This window comes from Neophocaena asiaeorientalis, unplaced genomic scaffold, assembly GCF_003031525.2.
Source record: "Neophocaena asiaeorientalis asiaeorientalis breed wild unplaced genomic scaffold, Neophocaena_asiaeorientalis_V1.1 scaffold59, whole genome shotgun sequence".
Taxonomy (NCBI): Eukaryota; Metazoa; Chordata; class Mammalia; order Artiodactyla; family Phocoenidae; genus Neophocaena; species Neophocaena asiaeorientalis.
This window is the reverse complement of record NW_020174268.1, coordinates 14,540,065-14,557,056: the sequence shown is the minus strand read 5'-3', so window position 1 is coordinate 14,557,056 and position 16,992 is coordinate 14,540,065. Positions and strand designations below refer to the sequence as shown.

At 42.5% G+C, this 16,992-nt stretch overlaps 1 protein-coding gene across 1 annotated transcript in view; it reads right to left on the bottom strand.

Annotated features, from left to right (window-relative positions):
* Window positions 1-13,601, bottom strand: part of STARD13 (StAR related lipid transfer domain containing 13) — a 222,246-nt gene extending 208,645 nt beyond the window's left edge. The window contains exon 1 of the mRNA XM_024755330.1: window positions 13,308-13,601. Within this exon, the coding sequence (XP_024611098.1) occupies window positions 13,308-13,431 (124 nt within the window). The 5' untranslated portion in view covers window positions 13,432-13,601. The remainder of the gene's footprint in view (window positions 1-13,307) is intronic.
* Between the last annotated feature and the right edge of the window lie 3,391 nt (window positions 13,602-16,992).

The window sequence follows — 16,992 nt, the reverse complement described above, 5'->3', positions numbered from 1 at the left end:
CACCTCCCCAGGGAGACCTTCTCTGACCACAGGATCCAAACCAGCACTCCCTTTCATTCTCCAGCTCCCTCACGTTTTCTTTTTCTTCCTAATGTACTATTTATAACACTTACGTCTTAGGCATTTGTTTATTATTATCTGTCTTCCCCACTTAAATGGAAGCCTAGTGAGGGTGCTGATTTTGTCTGTTTTGTTCACCACTGAATCCCCAATAGCTGGGACAGTATTTGCCATAGTAGATACTTAATAAATATTTGTTGAATAAGTTGAGTGAATGAAAACTTGGAGTCTCTGTAGAAAAATAGAAAAAGCCATATGATTTGGGGGATTTTTCCCGAAAACCCATTTCCTCTAGTATTGTGATTTTTATTAATGGCCAAAAGGGAACATTTCCATCTTAAATAAATGAAAGCTTAATATTTAAATTTCAACTATGATTTCTTCATTTTCCCCAACCTAACATGTGATAACAACAGCAGTGTTCAGTTCCTTTAGCTATAAAATGAAAATCCCCAGTTGCACCTTGGAAGGAGGCTGGAGGACAGGGTAAGTTTACGTTGCTCAAACCTGCAAAGCTGATAGGTGTGCCAAACACATAGGGGTGGTATCACGGTAGGGCAGGCAGAGTTTGAGGCCATCAGAGGTGAACTCAGCACTTAGGAGGGGGCAATCAGATTCCTTTAACGTCCTTCAGTTATTGAGGCAGTGAGTCAGGCTGCCAACAAACACTTATAAAACATATCTTATGGGAAAGGCTTTGCTCTTGAAGTTAAGTAAGGCACCATCATTCCCCTCAAGAAGTTTGTATTCTAGACTAATTTCAGAAATGGGCATTTTGCTTATAAAAGGGTGGTCACTGGGCTCCCCTGGTGGCGCAGTGGTTAAGAATCCGCCTGCCAATGCAGGGAACACGGGTTCGAGCCCTGGTCCAGGAAGATCCCACATGCCGCAGAGCAACTAAGCCCATGCGCCATAACTACTGAGCCTGCACTCTAGAGCCCATGAGCCACAACTACTGAGCCTGCATGCCACAACTACTGAAGTCCGCGCACCTAGAGCCTGTGCTCCGCAACAAGAGAAGCCACCGCAGTGAGAAGCCTGCACACCGCAATGAAGAAGAGTAGCCCCCGCTCACTGCAACTAGAGAAGGCCCGCGCATAGCAACAAAGACCCAACACAGCCAAAAATAAATAAATTTAATTAAAAAAAAAAAAGGGTGGTCAGATATGAATTCACCTGCAATCCCAAAAGTCACTTGGTGTGACTTGGAGTTGGAGTCTAATCTCAAGTTTATGGCTAATGAGATGCCCTGGAACAGGTTAACTGAATCTCTCTGAGGTTCAGTCAGCTTTGTGAAATGGATGACTTGGACAAGACAATCTACAAGGCTTCCATATTCTCTAACATTTCATGCAGTTTTTTTTGTTTTGTTTTGTTTTTGTTTTTGTTTTTGCGGTACGCGGGCCTCTCATTGTTGTGGCCTCTCCCGTTGCGGAGCACAGGCTCCGGACGCACAGGCTCAGCGGCCATGGCTCACGGGCCCAGCCGCTCCGCGGCATGTGGGATCTTCCCGGACCAGGGTACGAACCTGCATCCCCTGCATTGGCAGGCGGACTCTCAACCACTGCTCCACCAGGGAAGCCCCACACAATTTTTCTTATCCTCATTTGTCTTATAATGTAGTAGAGATCATAGCACCCACCCTGACTACCTTAAAGGACTTTTGTGAGAACCTATTGATTTTAAACCACTGTCACAAACCTTAGTGGAAAAACACTTAACTGTAAAGTGTTACACAAATATTCAGGATCATCATTAACCATCATCATTATTCTCATGGGGACCCTGGGATGCCAGAATGCCACAGTCAACTCCCATCTATTATACCCTGTTTTACCCTTAGGGCAACATTGGGGCAGGGCTGTGGAAATGGTTCCGTATTGTCGCTACCCAGGAACAGTTACCCCTCCCTAAGTGCTAGACTGTGATTAGGGTTTGGGTCCTGGAGTCATCCAGGATCTCACAAATCTCGCAATGACCTGTAGATCATTCAAAATGTGCCACTCTCATAAATCTACATAACAACAAGGAGTAGTTACTTAATTTCTCCAAGCCTTGGATTTCTTCATGTGTAAAGTGGGGACAGTATCAGTACCCAGGGCCACACTGTACGATTGTGTAGGCTGTGCCAGGGGGACCATGGAGGTTGAAATCCAGCCCAGGGTACACTCACCTAGCCACACGTCCATGGGACGGTGTTTTCTCAGAGGAGGCACCGTTTTCTAACAGTCTTCTTCTTTTTCTTTTTGCTTTAACATCTTTGTTGGAGTATAATTGCTTTACAATGTAGTTCATGGCTCCGAGTGGAAGCCTTTTTCTTAACCACAGCAAGCTGCTGTGTGTGCTAACAGGGACCCTGAGAGTACTTGCCCTGAAGCCTGGGCATCAAATGAAAAAACACATGAAGCCTTAGCACAATGCCTGGCATAAGATAGGGTCTGATTCAGGGTAGCTGAATCTGCCTACTCTTTTACTATTCAGAACTACACAAACACATTCTTGTTTGAAGTAGCTTAAGAGAAAATGAAAATGCACACACTCTTCTTTTTATTCAATTGCCCAAATACTTTGCATTATATAATGAACCTAACTTTCAAACAAAGGAAGATGTCTTCTTTTTTTTTTTACATCATTAAATGGGGAGTTCTATGTCTAGCTTCTGATAGCAAAGGAGGATTTAACCTATGAAACATTATGAGACTAGACTTGGTCAGCTTTAGTGTTCCTCACAGAGACAGATGGACATCATGACAAAATAAAATTCACCAATATGTGCTGGAAATCCCTGGTGATAAATCACAGGCTTTATTACTGCCTCTCCTAATTTCCTTTTCTTAGTAAGTAGTCCTAGGTGAAATCTACACAGGAAATAGCCTTAATGGTTTTAATAGCAGTGGTTTAATGAATAATCTATTACGGATATTGTAAATAAATTTTAAATTAAGAAACAGATTAAGAAGTTTTCAAAAGCAAGCTTTGGATCCGAAAATCTAGCATACCAAGAGTGTATAATTTGTCCCAATCTCCTATTATACCTAAGCAACGCAATACCTTTAAAAAAACTAATTAAAATACTTGCTTCGGTATATGTGATAACTAAAATATAATCATTATAACTCTGTAAACACCAGGGATGATGTTATTGCCTTATTTCATAATGATGCTGTCACAATCAATAAACAATAAAACAAACACACCCTCCTTCTTGGGAGATCGCCTTCCCCAAGAGCAAGTGGCACAGAGCACATGGATTATAGATTGTAGATGCTGAAGGGAAAGCTTGCAGGTTCCTTCCAGATCTAATATCCTGTGATTTTACAAGTCACTTTTATCTTACTTAAATAACACCAAATCACCAATGACAGTAAACTCACCAATAATGCAGGATTAGCTACCTCATTTGCCAGGCCCAGTATAAAATGAAAATGTGGGCCCTCCATTCAACAATTACTAATAATTTCAAGATTGTAACAGTAGAGCATTTAAACTAAGTACGGGGCCTCTCTGAGTGTGGGGCCTTGCCTGCGTGTGCTGCAGGGACTGTTGAGATTCTACTGGTATCTGCAGGCCCTGGACTCCTAGCTTTCCCCCCTCCTTGCTCCTTCTCCAATTCTGGCAGATGTAGTTCCAACATCAGAAAGTACCAGTTAAGTTGCTGCTGTTGATGGGGGCTAGGTAAGCAAAGCAGTATGGGGAATGACACCGGCGGGCATCCTGGGGTGTCCTTCTGGGCTTCTGCCCTTTCCTTGTCTATCAAAACATCTGATGAAATCCAGACAGAAAAGGAACTAAAATACTTAGAACATTAAGTTTCCTTTAGACACGCAGTCTAGTTTTATAGACTCATTGATTTTTAAAATTAAACAGGGCCTTAGAGATAATCTAGTCCAACTTCTCTCATTTTAATTGGGTGTCCATCAAATTCCATTTAGGCCAAGGACATGGGAATTATTTCTTGGTTGCATAGCTCTAAAGCTGATAGTAATTTTGATGAACAAACCGTAATTGATGATCTTTCAGAAAAATGTTAGTATAACAGTATGATGAATGATTCAGGCTATAACACTAATGGATTTGTACAAGATGCTGCCAACCACGTTACCAACATATGTACTATTTGATTTTGTTTTTAAATTCGATTCAAAGCAAAGAGAGTGAGGTTAATGTCTTAGCTCTTGGAAATCCCTGAACATGGGATCTAGAATGGGTCCATAAGATATGGGAACAAGGCAGATAAATCCAGGTATGAAGCGAGTGGCTGGTTTAAGGCTAGAGCAAAAAGCATCTCCTTTATCAGAAAATGTCTGTTCTCCACAGAGAATACATCTATGTATCTATATATCTATATCTACATCTATATACATATGTATTTTTAAAAAATGAACTCTTATACATTGTTAATTAGGGTTCAGACACTATGTTAAATGCTTTGAAAATATTAACTCATTTAATTCTCATGACAACCCTATGAGATAAGTCCTATGCTTATCCTCCTTTTTAAGATGGGGAAATTTAGGAACATCAAGATTATTTATCTTGCCCAAGGACCCACTGTGTAAGAGGTGGAGGTAGGATGCAAACCCATCCTACCTCCACCTCTTGCTCTAGTAGCTGCTCTTAACCACTAGGACATGATGCATGCCAGTAATCTTCCACCATGCCCAAACACCATTCACCCTGCCCTCCACTGCATTGTATGCAACAAAAGTAAAACAACATGCATTTAAGACACTTGGAGATGTATGCTCCCAGCACTGTAGCCATAGTTGTGCCAAATAATTATATCAACGTTATGGCTGAACTGATGTTAATTTCACAGATGTGAGTTACCATTACACAGCTGTGATTTTATGCAAATGATGATGCCTCAAACAGCTTCAGTTACTTTTCCACCACCACCACCACAGTGCTTCTCTACAGGGTTAAGAGCAATTTTCCACTTGTCATTGTTGCTTTGATTTAGATTTAAGAACTAGAAATCAAACGCTTACCCTAAAGCCTCTCTTCTTTCTTTCCAAAAAGAATAAAACAGCCTATGAGACAATGGTTGAAATATGTAAAAGCTTTTTTTTTTTTCTCTTACTTTCTTTTTTTTTGCGGTACGCGGGCCTCTCACTGTTGTGGCCTCTCCCGTTGCGGAGCACAGGCTCCGGACGCACAGGCTCAGCGGCCATGGCTCACAGGCCCAGCCGCTCCGCGGCATGTGGGATTTTCCCAGACCGGGGCACGAACCTGTGTTCCCTGCATCGGCAGGTGGACTTTCAACCACTGCGCCACCAGGGAAGCCCTCTCTTACTTTCATTCTAACAATTGCTCCTCTTTTATGTCTATTGTTTATGAAGTCTTTTCTTGGGACTAAAATAAAGATGTAATTTATTTCCAAGACCATGGGGACAATTCCTCTTGGCTAGGAAAGTTGTGATCCATCATTGTTTTACAAGAGTTCTGCAGTGAATGCAACTCATTGTCAGCCAAAGAAAGGAAGCCATCTTTGCAATGTCATTGTGACAACCCAGACATTCTCATGCAGCAGTAGATTAGTTTAACTTATTCTGTCACACCTTCCAGATATTCATATATTTGTACTTTTAGGACATTATTCTAATGGTAAACATTAAATTTCAATGGAAAACACGTTCAAAGATCCTTCAAGAAACCTGGACATCTTTCTACTTTTTCCAGATGGAGAGAGGATAAGAAGCATATAAGACTTTCCAATTAAAGTAATTGATAGTAAATGTATCAATTTTCATGAGGTTGAACAACAATTATCTCTAGGGTTCACTTAATTTCATGCATAGGAAGGAGAAAGAAGTATTCAACACAGTATGTCATGATGAAATACAGATTAAAATATGCCCTACTACACAAAATAACAGAACCATAAGGTTCTGAAATTTTTATTTTAGATAAAAATGTTACTAAGGAAATATTCTGCCCGAGAACATAAGATAGCTTGACACAGCAGATTTGCAAATACAGTATTGTGTAGTCACGGTGCATTCTATACTGTCCTTTAGCACTTTCTGGAAGCCTGCTCTATTTCTGGTTAAACAGATGAGTTAAGGGTTTTGAGCAGCATAATAAAATTTGTGTGCTTTGCCAGGATAAAGCCACAGTCCTGAATTAACATCCTGCACTGCAGTCCCAACATGCTTTGACAAGGATGCTATTTCATGGCTCAATAAATACTTATTGACTAACTACAAACATGACAAAAATGTTTGCCCTTCAACTCGACTGCCTTAGGACTAAACACTCGAGGATTCTGAAAAAAAGCCCAGGAACATTGCAACAGTTCTCAAACCACGTTTGTTTTCATTTGGCAATATCCCTAAACTTGCAAAAGGGTAGAATAGAAATATACTGGTAGATAAACCCTCAGAAAACTACAAGGTCTCTAAGCACATTTTTCTTTATAAGTTGTTTTGTTCAACGTAAGATTGAAAAAGCACACACACACAAAAAGAATATATATTAATTTCATAGACATGCTCCACGTCTAAATGATCAGGTTGGTGACTGATCCAAAGCTGTATTAAGTGGTCTTAAGAGATTTCAGCCAACTGGCAGGGCTCCTGTCTCCTATTCAGAGCACCCACCCACAAATAATGAACATGGTCCTCTCTTTGCTCCAACTTTAGGAGAAAATGTGTTACTTCCAAGGTTTGGGCAGCATATTGCAGATGGGTTAGGCCATGTTTAAGTTATCTTCCTTACAAACACAAAAACTTAAGATGTGGTTACCTATTTTTCTCTGAGAAATTTCCCTTCAATCAACTTTATTATGGACAGACCATAATTGGTAAAGGTCAACAAATGGATGCAATATTGGAAAATTCAATATAGTACAGAAACTTTCTTACAAGCTAAACTTTGATTAGCCTATTCCCAGATATCACAACACTGGAGAAGTCACCTTTCCAAGATAAAGTTCTTACCCCATTACATGTGTGGTTAACAAGTCACAGTAACCATAGACGTATTCCTGCTAAGATTCTTTTTATCTAATTAACTATATTTTAATTTTTATGGGGCAACCCTAAGAAGTCTTTCCTTTAAATGTTATTTTTACTTTGCAATATCATTTTTAAATTTAAAATGTATATTTTATTAGTGTGATATATTGTTATGATTATTTTTTATTCATCAAAAGTTCTGGGACCAAGGAGATCTGTCACAAAAGATTATTTGATATAAAAATACTATTACTCAGCTATAAGAATGCTGAGTTTAGGAACAGTGCTGCTATTTTTCTTATTCCCCAGAAATTTAGCACATGTATATGTATATAAAGTTCATGTCCCAATATTGTGTTCTAAATAAAGGATGCCCTAGGACTTGGTCCTTGGCCCCTCCTCTTATATTCTATTCTAAGTAACCCCATCCAGTCCTAAGGCTTCACTCTATAGTAGTCATATGCCAATAACTCTCAGATTTCTATCTTTGGCTTTGACTTTTCTCCCAAAACTTTACTCGTACAACCAGCTCTTTGACTTTTACTTTGGATGTCTAATAGGCATCTTTGGCTTAATTTGGCCAAAGGAGAACTCGCTCTTCATCTGGCTTATGCAAAAAAAGGTCCTTTTGTACTGCAAGATGCAAATATTCCACCTGTCCCCAACTCAGCCCATGGCTCTACAAACCTAGGAGCCCTTGATCCCTCTCCCTCACCTCCAACAAAAAATGTCAGCATTGTTGTCTCTACTTCCAAGACATATTCCAAATCTGTCCCATTCTCTCCATTTTCATCATCATCAGTCTAGTCTGTGTCACTGTTTCTCTCTTACCTGGACCACTCCAGTAGTAACTTATTCAGGTCCTGTCCTTCCTCTGTTTAAAATCCTTTGCTACTTATCACATGTAGAACCAAATCCAAACTTCTTGCCCTGGCAACAAGGCCCAACGTAATCTTATAACCTGACTCTACCCATACCTCTGACATGATCTCTTACCATCTACTTGTACCACCTTTTTTCATTATGTTCCAGGCACACCGGGTTTTTTTTTTGTTGTTTGTTTGTTTCCCTTTTCTTTTCTGTCCCTGTAAAATATCAAGCTCATTCCAACCTCACTTAGGCAAAACTTTTCTTAGGGACTTAGACTATGATCTCGTACTAGACACAGACTGCTGCAGGTTATCATATGGTAGTTAACATAAGTCAGTGATTCTGAACCCGGACTGTACACTGGAACCAGTATTAAAAAAAACACTGATCCCCAGGCCCCATGTGAACCAAATCAGAGTCTCTGAGGGGCAGTAAGGACATTCATATTTCCAAAAGGGCTCCAGGTGACGCTGTGGGTAGCTAAGGCTGAGAGGAACCGTGGTACATATGATGTGTTCTCTTTCTCTGATTTTCATTGTATATTTACCTGACAGATTTTCTTTTTTGTTATTGTTAATATAAATCACATCTCAATGTATTCCCTTTTCAAGAGATGTTTAAAAAGAAAAATCTGACAGAGTAGGATGGCCTGTTCTTTACAGTAAAGTGATAATAAAAAGGAAGGACATTGATATAAAACAAATGAAAAGGATCAGCTAGTATCATCCTGTGCTTTTTGCTATCATGGAACACATTTAGATTTTAATAAGGACCTTTTTTATGGCCCATGTTCTACTCTTGATCCCGCTCTGCATTTAAGTCCCAATCTCATGTTTACATCACATCACAGGATGCTACTGTTGACTTTGAGGATGAATAAACCTGTTTTAACATAACAAGAACTCACTGAAATTTGGTGAAATTAGCATTTCTAACAAAACTCAAACTTTTCAGTGATTTAGGTTAGTTTATTTTTGGCAGCAATATAACTTCCTGCGTCTAAGAGAAATGATTTAAAATAAGACTATGAAAGAGATCAAAAGACTTGGCCATCAATTAGTTCAAAAGCTACCTAAATATTGTTATGTGAGTAAAAAGGAATCATACATATGGATTACATTTCCATTAAAACAGAGTACGGTTTTAAAGTGAAGGAGCAGAAAGCTTTAGAAAACTCATTTGGATTTTTTCAGACCTTAACTTTTTTAAAAAAATAAATTTATTTATTTTTGGCTGCATTGGGTTTTTGTTGCTGCACACGGGCTTCCTCTAGTTGTGGCAAGCGGGGGCTACTCTTCGTTGCGGTGCGCGGGCTTCTCATTGCAGTGGCTTCTCTTGTTGCGGAGTACGCGCTCTAGGTGCATGGGCTTCAGTAGTTGTGGCACGTGGGCTCAGTAGTTGTGGCTCACGGGCTGTAGAGCACAGGCTTAGTAGTTGTGGCACACAGGCTTAGTTGCTCCACAGCATGTGGGTTCTTCGTGGACCAGCGCTTGAACCCGTGTCCCCTGCATTGGGGGGTGGATTCTTAACCACTGAACCACCAGGGAAGCCCCAGACCTAAACTTTTGAGAAGTAGTTCAAGCTGCTTACAAAGACCAAAAGCTAAAGGGTATGCTTCTGCCTAGAGAATTTAATGATGCTATAAAAGTTAAGAATTGTCACCAGTGGTAGCTGATTAGGGAACTGAAGAGGCCAAAAGGACCTGTCATTCACCCACCTTGAAGAAACCTGCGTTTACGCTTTATGACAACATCTCTTTCTTGCAGCCCTTGGCTTCTTGCAGCGATGGTAATGGGCAGGGCACACCACATGAGAGCCCCAACAAGGTAGATGTATGGCTGTTTGTTTGTTTGAACTCTCTATAAGCCCATACACTACCCAGCCCAATAGGATAACTGGGAGATGAGCTATTTTTGGTGCATAGGGTTATTCTTGTCACTGCAGGAGGAAAGAGCAATTTTTCCGATTAATTTTGTTGTTCTTTTAAAAACTAATTGCAAATGACAGAGAGACTTAGAGAAAGGATTTGCGGTCCATGTGTCTTCATAAGAGCCATGGAGAAGGCAGCGTGGTATAACACAAAATGGGCACAGATGACCTTCGACTCTGACAACCTGAATTAGAATACTTCTTTGAACACTAACTAACTTTGTCATCTTGGGAATAAACAATAATTACCACCATTATTTCAATGATCAATATTGAGATGACAGGTGGGAAAAACTTTTGCTGACTCTTATGAGGATTAGAGTCTTAGGTAATTAAGAAGTAAGTATATGTTGGCAAAAACGCCACAATCCGATGAATGTCTGGCAGCTACTACAGAATTGGAAAGCCCAAGAAGAGCTCCCAGTATCATTCTTTCTTTAACCAATAACTCCCTTTTATAATTTTGTAATGAAATGAACATATCTGAACATCATTCACACCTCATCCTTCTATCGGTTTCATTATTTGTGTCTTTGTGATGAGTGTGAAGAAATAGCTTTCCAGTTATGTATAATCCCCTCCTTCCCAAATACAGTCCCACAGCACAGAAACCCACAAGCTTCACTACGTTTAAAACAGCTCTACTTCTTCTTGTCTTTTTGTCCCATTGACAAGATGGGTTTTCATGAAAAGAAGTCACAGTGAGTTAGAATAAGGATTTCCTGCCTCAGGATGTTAAAAAGCAAAAGGAAGCATCAAATACCTTCAGAATGCTCTAGACAACAAACACAAGTTTGTTATAAAGCACTTTGAATACTGTTGTACTGACTAAGTGTAATGAGAAGAAAATTTTAGGGAAATTAAAGAAGTCCCAGCACAAAACTTTTACCTGATAGAAAAAAGCTGAAAAAAAAAAAAAGCCAATAGCCTCACATCATCTCTTGGGGGGCAGGCAAAGTCTCTCTGGGGTACATTCATACAGTTGGTTTTGATGATATTGTGAACTAAACCATATAAAGAAAACTTTTACAAATGAAGAACACTTTTACCTAGAATTGATGCCAACATTAATAACTTAAGTATTTCAGTGTCTCATGGCCAAAGTTCCATATTTTAGCTACCTTTGCAAGAAAACCCAAGAAAATCAATTTGCATCTAAAAGCTCCTTCATGGAGTTGGCTTGGTTTTGTGGCAAGCATCCCAGCTTGCTTAGAGAAGCAGAGGTTGAAGTCTGCTTCACAGAGGATTGTTTGGTCCCAGTTGAATAACCTGCTGGCATCCACTGTTAGCAGAGTGGTAAGCAGATTATGGGTAAAAGCAGATATTAATATTCTGATTAAACATTTTAAAACCTCATACCACTATTTTAAAAAATAATTACACTACTCTGGGAGAACTCTTATACTTACCATTCTGAAGCCACTTTTAGCCTGAATTTCTACATATGCATGATCTTAAAAATCTCTACCTATCACTTATTTCTCAGAATCAAAACTTTTTCTCTCCACTGCTCTAACTAAACTGCAAAGTCTAAAATTCATGTGAATAAATGACTTCCCTGGAAAATCTTAACAGTTTTAAGTCTTTACATTACACTCTCGTCCTTCCCAGATGTCCTTTTGAAAAAGACAGGGCTGCAGTCATCTTTGGCCTCAGCTTCTATAAAAACCCAGCACAGCTTTGGCAGCCCTCTTGGAAAGACTTCTTGTTTCCTGAGGATCCATTGATTTAACAAACTCAACAAACTTAATAACAGAAGCTATGAAAGAGACATTTGCAGTAAGCAATCTGAAGTTATGAAGCAACACAAGTTTACTAGACCACAAAAACTTCACTAACACCATCCATCATGTAGATTATACAATTTAGCACGGTAACAAGGAAAGTTATTAGTTGTTATTAATTAGGTCTGCAATGCACATACAGGTCTTTAAAAATCAACAGTCAAAACTACTGGGTTACCACAACTTATTTCTGGGTCCAGACTGCAAAGCCTGTTTATTTCTTGGGTGCTTACTAAATGGGGTCACTGTATTGGAGAGAAAATACGGGATAAACAGTTTATGCTGACAATATTGAGTGTTGGAATCATCTATAATCCCTACTTCTAATTTGACCAGTTAGGTTGATAAAGACCTAGCTCAAGGAGACACAGACTCTGGGCATCTACTCCAGAATGCTATCATACTAATGAAGAGATGTGGCTGCATGGGTGTAAGGACAGAACATCTTGCAAAGGACTTCTACAATTCTTCAGTAAGAAAAAGGTGGAGGAGCCCAGAGAAGGTTCAATCTTCCATCTCACACTTGGCATCCCTGCCCTCTGTCCAGGCTTCATACCTTCTTCTTCTCTAGACCTCTCTTCCAACCCTGTGGTCACTGGCCAACTCAGGAGATACTGCTGGAGAGACAGGAGGCAAGAAGATCCAGAGACTAGACTCACCGTCAGCTCAGGGGCCCTTCCATCCACACGTCCCCCATTTCCAGAAACATCTTCCAGCAGCTAACACTTGGGGAAAGCATTCCTAAATCCTACACTGCCTGGGAACTGTGCTGTGGAGGAAGGCCACCTTCCCTTATTGTGGCAGGTATGATGTGGTGACTAACCAGACCTAATGCTCCCAGCATGAGCTCTGCGAAGGCTCAGACCACTTCCTGCATCCGTGGCCCTACTAGGAGGTAGGTCCAAGGAGCATGCACAGAAGAAAGACCACAGCCAGGAGGCTGGGGGAGGTGCTAAGGAGGGGACTGGCCTTCTAACCTAAGCAAATATTCTTAAGAACCTCTTGGCTCAGAATAATCACCTCTTTTCTTCCTCTGAATCATGAGCAATGGATTCCAAAAGGGAGGCCACTCTTTTGCAGCCCCAAAATGAGGAGAGCGGATCCACAGCTGGACAGGGGTTGTGGGCAGCTATCTACCAGCACCAACCACTGTCCAACGGTCTTTGCCCAAATCCTCCCCTCTACCCCATAAACATCTGTCTCCCAGAGCTTTGGATACGCTCCCTAGCCTTGTCTTGACTCCCCCGCCCACACAGGCAGTGGACGTGTCCCTCGTGGAAAAGACGAAGTTGGGAGAGGGACCGATCTCCTGGAGCCCACTTGGGCTGGGCACTCATTCACTCACTGGGCTGGGGTGGGTGGATGGTGGTGGAGCCGGGGCCAGCCCAGGCAAAGCGGCCACTCGAACGAAGACTCCCCAGGTAACCCCCGCGCCTGCTCCCGGTCCCGCGCGCCCCGCCCCGCCGAGCTGTCCGCGCGCGCCGGGCGGAGCCCACACGCACCAGGTCCCCGCGCGCGGAAAGCGGGGAGCGCTGGGGCCCCGGCCCGGCCCAGCAAGGGGGTGAGAGCAGCCTCCTCCGCCCATCCCCGGGCTCTGAAAACCTGTGCCGGGAGCCCACAGCGGCGGCGGGGCGGTGGGCCGGGCGGGGCAACGCGGCCCGCGCCTCCTCCCGCTCCCGCGGTCCCGAGTCTCGGGGGCACCGACCTGCCAGCCGTCTCTCCCGGACGTTTTTCCACAGCCGATCCCAGGCTCTGGCGGTAGAGTCCCGCAACTGCTCACTGATTGACCGCCTGAGCTGCGTTTGGAAAGGTTTCAGCTTGCCGGTCATTTTAGATCCGTCCTCATAACGACCAGCGGGCTTGCCACCGCCAGTCCAGCGTGGCCCGCAACCCAGACCCCCGGCGACTCGAGACGCCAGACGCGGGATTCCCGCTGGGGTCCCGGGACCAGCCAAGGGCGCGACAGAGGTCGTCTGCCGTCCAGTGCGGGGGCCGGGACGCGTTGCCACTGCGCGCGCCGCGCAAGGGTAACTTCGGCGCTCCGTCGACTCCTCTACCCCTTTCCCCCTTTCCTCCCCTCCCTCCCCTCGGCTCAGCGCTCCTCCGCTCCCCTCCTCTCCCGTCCTTCCCTCCCCTCTCCCTCCCGGACGGTCTAGCGCCCCACTCCTTCCCCCAGGGAGCTTTCTCTCCCTCCCTCCCTAGCCTAAATCTGACAGCTCGGTCCCGACGGGCTCCGACTACGGAGTTTCTACCCCTCTTTTCATTTTCACTCAGAGGCCAGGGGCTGTACCATATTCCTCCCATTTCTTGATACTTTACATTTTTTCACTCAGAAAGCGCCACCATCACAACCATTACAAAAATTTTAAACTGTGCCATAGCTAGTGTCGAAATAACTCATCGTAGTTTTCCTGAATTCAAATCACTCCTCAGTTTTGCTGACATTCTTTTGGAGTTAGATACTGGTGCACTTGTATTATATCAATCTTTCCTGGTTTCATCAATGAGATGATTATCTGGCTGCAATCTACAATCAAATTAAAATGATTTATTCATTGCATAGCCATTGACTATGAGGAAAATAACTTGTAAATTTAAGGTCAAACCTTGTGGAGCCTACATAAAATAGATTTACATGTTCTGGTAAAGCATTAAAATCTGTATGCAGTTAGAAAAGCAGGTATTATGGGGAAGTGAAATGTGAAAAGAATTTTAAGGTATTTTAGCCAATAACATAATAATAGGCTTATAATTAGAAATTTACCCTAATTTCTGCAGGGAAGAGGGGGGAAATATACCGTGTTTGTTGTTGTTTTTTAACATCTTTATTGGAGTATAATTGCTTTACAATGATGTGTATATACTGGTTCTTTAAGAAATACTGAGGAGATGGTGTCCAAGTCATTTCCCTGGGCTCCAAAGCCTCACTCAAAAGATAAAGACAATACTAGCTCAGGTCTCAGGGTGTCCTGCTTTTCTCAAGGTTTTGCTTCGAAAGAGCTTGGAGGACCTTTAGAGAAAGTAATGACGACAACATTTGATGTAACGCAGGGATATGGGATGTGCTTAATGTCATACATCTCAAGTTTGGCTAAAGAAACTGAACTATTTCAAAAGAGAATTTCTGGGGCTTCCCTGGTGGCGCAGTGGTTGAGAGTCCGCCTGCCGATGCAGGGGACACGGATTCATGCCCCGGTCGGGGAAGATCCCACATGCCGCGGAGCGGCTGGGCCTGTGCGCCACAACTACTGAGCCTGCGCATCCGGAGCCCGTGCTCCGCAACGGGAGAGGCCACAGCAGTGTACCGCAAAAAAAAAAAAAAAAAAAGAGAATTTCTAGATTATTTAAACAGTAAAATTGCTTGAATATCACTTATTTTTAATTGCCTTTGTATCAGGCTGCTAAATAAGAACCAGGGTTTAGTTAGCTGTTTTCTTTGTCTTTTTTAAAAAAAAAATTTCAGGTGCTCCGTGTGAAGTTTGAAAATTAAAGAAAATTATCCAATCCTCTCTCTATTATATAAATTGCTATTGACTTAAGGAGTGGAAATTAACAGCTACCTGAAGTATTCCCTCTGCAATTCTATACTTTTAGTAAATATTCCCTCCACTAGTTTATATTGTTGGTAGAAAATGGGGGGGAGAAATGATGGTAAAAAACATCTTTATTGTCTTATTCTCTTATTTTAAATATTCAAAAATGTTCACTAGTGAAACACTTCAGAAGAAGCTAGAAACTAATGGTTGAGCTTTTTTTTGTGTGCCATCCTGGTAAACCTTTGAAATTGTCAGTTATGAAGCAATAAGTCATGGATCAGAAATGGACTTGAAACTATGGCAGCCAGTTACAGACTAATCCAGATTGCTTTCTGGACCCATGCCAAATACCCTTTTGATTACATCCTGTTTTGTATGCATGTAGTGGTAAGGAAATGCTCTGCCAGAAGCAAGATTTGTGTTACCTTAAAGTGACTGCCGTACAGTATAACGACAAAACATTTCACAGTTACATTCCCAGGGAAGCTGTGTATTTAACTTTAAAAAGAGGATCTCTAATTGAATCAAACGGAGGCAGTAGTTGTAACATTATACGCACGGGAAGAGAACGGTACAAGGAACATTCCAGCTATTCCACTGATCATTTAGCTCTAAGGATCCTGGGTCCCTTACTGCTTTCTATTTTAATACATATTTTATATTCAGATGTCATGGATTAGGGGTTTTCTTTAAATGACTAACGTGAAGATAAATTCTGGCTTTGCAAATTTGTTTAGCTCTGGCTGTTGAAGGGTCCATGGATTGAGGACTGTCCTTGAGAAGCCAGATGAAAGACTGGAGTGATCTCCCCAGAACAGGTGCCATACAGCACAGCACAGCTCCCTGCCTGGCTGGCTGCTGGCCCTGCTGAAGGAGATCTTACAGCTGTGCAGATGCAGCAGCCACAAATGCAAGGGTTCTAAACTCAGCGGGGCTACTTGGAGACTTTTATACAGGCCCTCAGCATCCACTCACATTTTCCAGGAGCCCTATTTCAAAGCTGAACCTTAAGGATGACACCCCCCCTTGGGGTCTTCACCTTGAGCAGATGACAATACCACTGACTTCACAGAAAAGAAGTCAGGCAACTCCTTACCCCTATAACCTTCTTACTTACTCCCTTCCCTCCCAACACAGGAAAGAGGTACCTCTCTTCCTACCCAAGATCTAGCCCTTGACCTGTGCACTCTGCTTACCATCCTTTCTTGTCCCTACGAGGGCTAGGCTATATCAGTTATTTCCTCGATCTCCTACAGCCTCAACCCCTCCTTCTCCATGGGCTCAACCTTCTAGTCTTACACCTCTTTAAACCAAACCCAAACCAAAACAACAACCACCATAACAAAACACACTGCCTCTACCCTGTATCTCTTAGAAAAGAAGTATTCCCTTATCAACACTGCAGTCTGGGCTCCCTCAGCAACTCACTGAAACCAGTCTTGGCAAGGTCACCAGTAACTGCCTGGTTGCTACATCTAATGGATGTTTCCTGTTGTTCTTGCTCCTTCTCGGGTGTGTGGACGAGAGGACACTGGTGACCATCCCTTACTCTTGACACTGCCTCGTCTTGTGGCCGTCAGGCTACACTGTCCCCTGGGTCTCTGTGCCCTGCGTGGCTGAGGTGCTTGTCTTCAGAGCTCCCCTTCCACCAGCTTGATGCCGGCATTCCCTGGGTTTCAGTCCTTGGCCCCCACCCCCACTTCTTCCTCATGCTTCAGCGTCCCTGGATGATTATATTCCTTCCCGTGGTTACAGCCCTCACCTCTCAAGGCCCAACCTGATACAGACAGAAAGTACACATGTTTTTGAGATTATGGCTACAGGCAGAGTTGAGTTTGACTCTGGGCAAGCTTT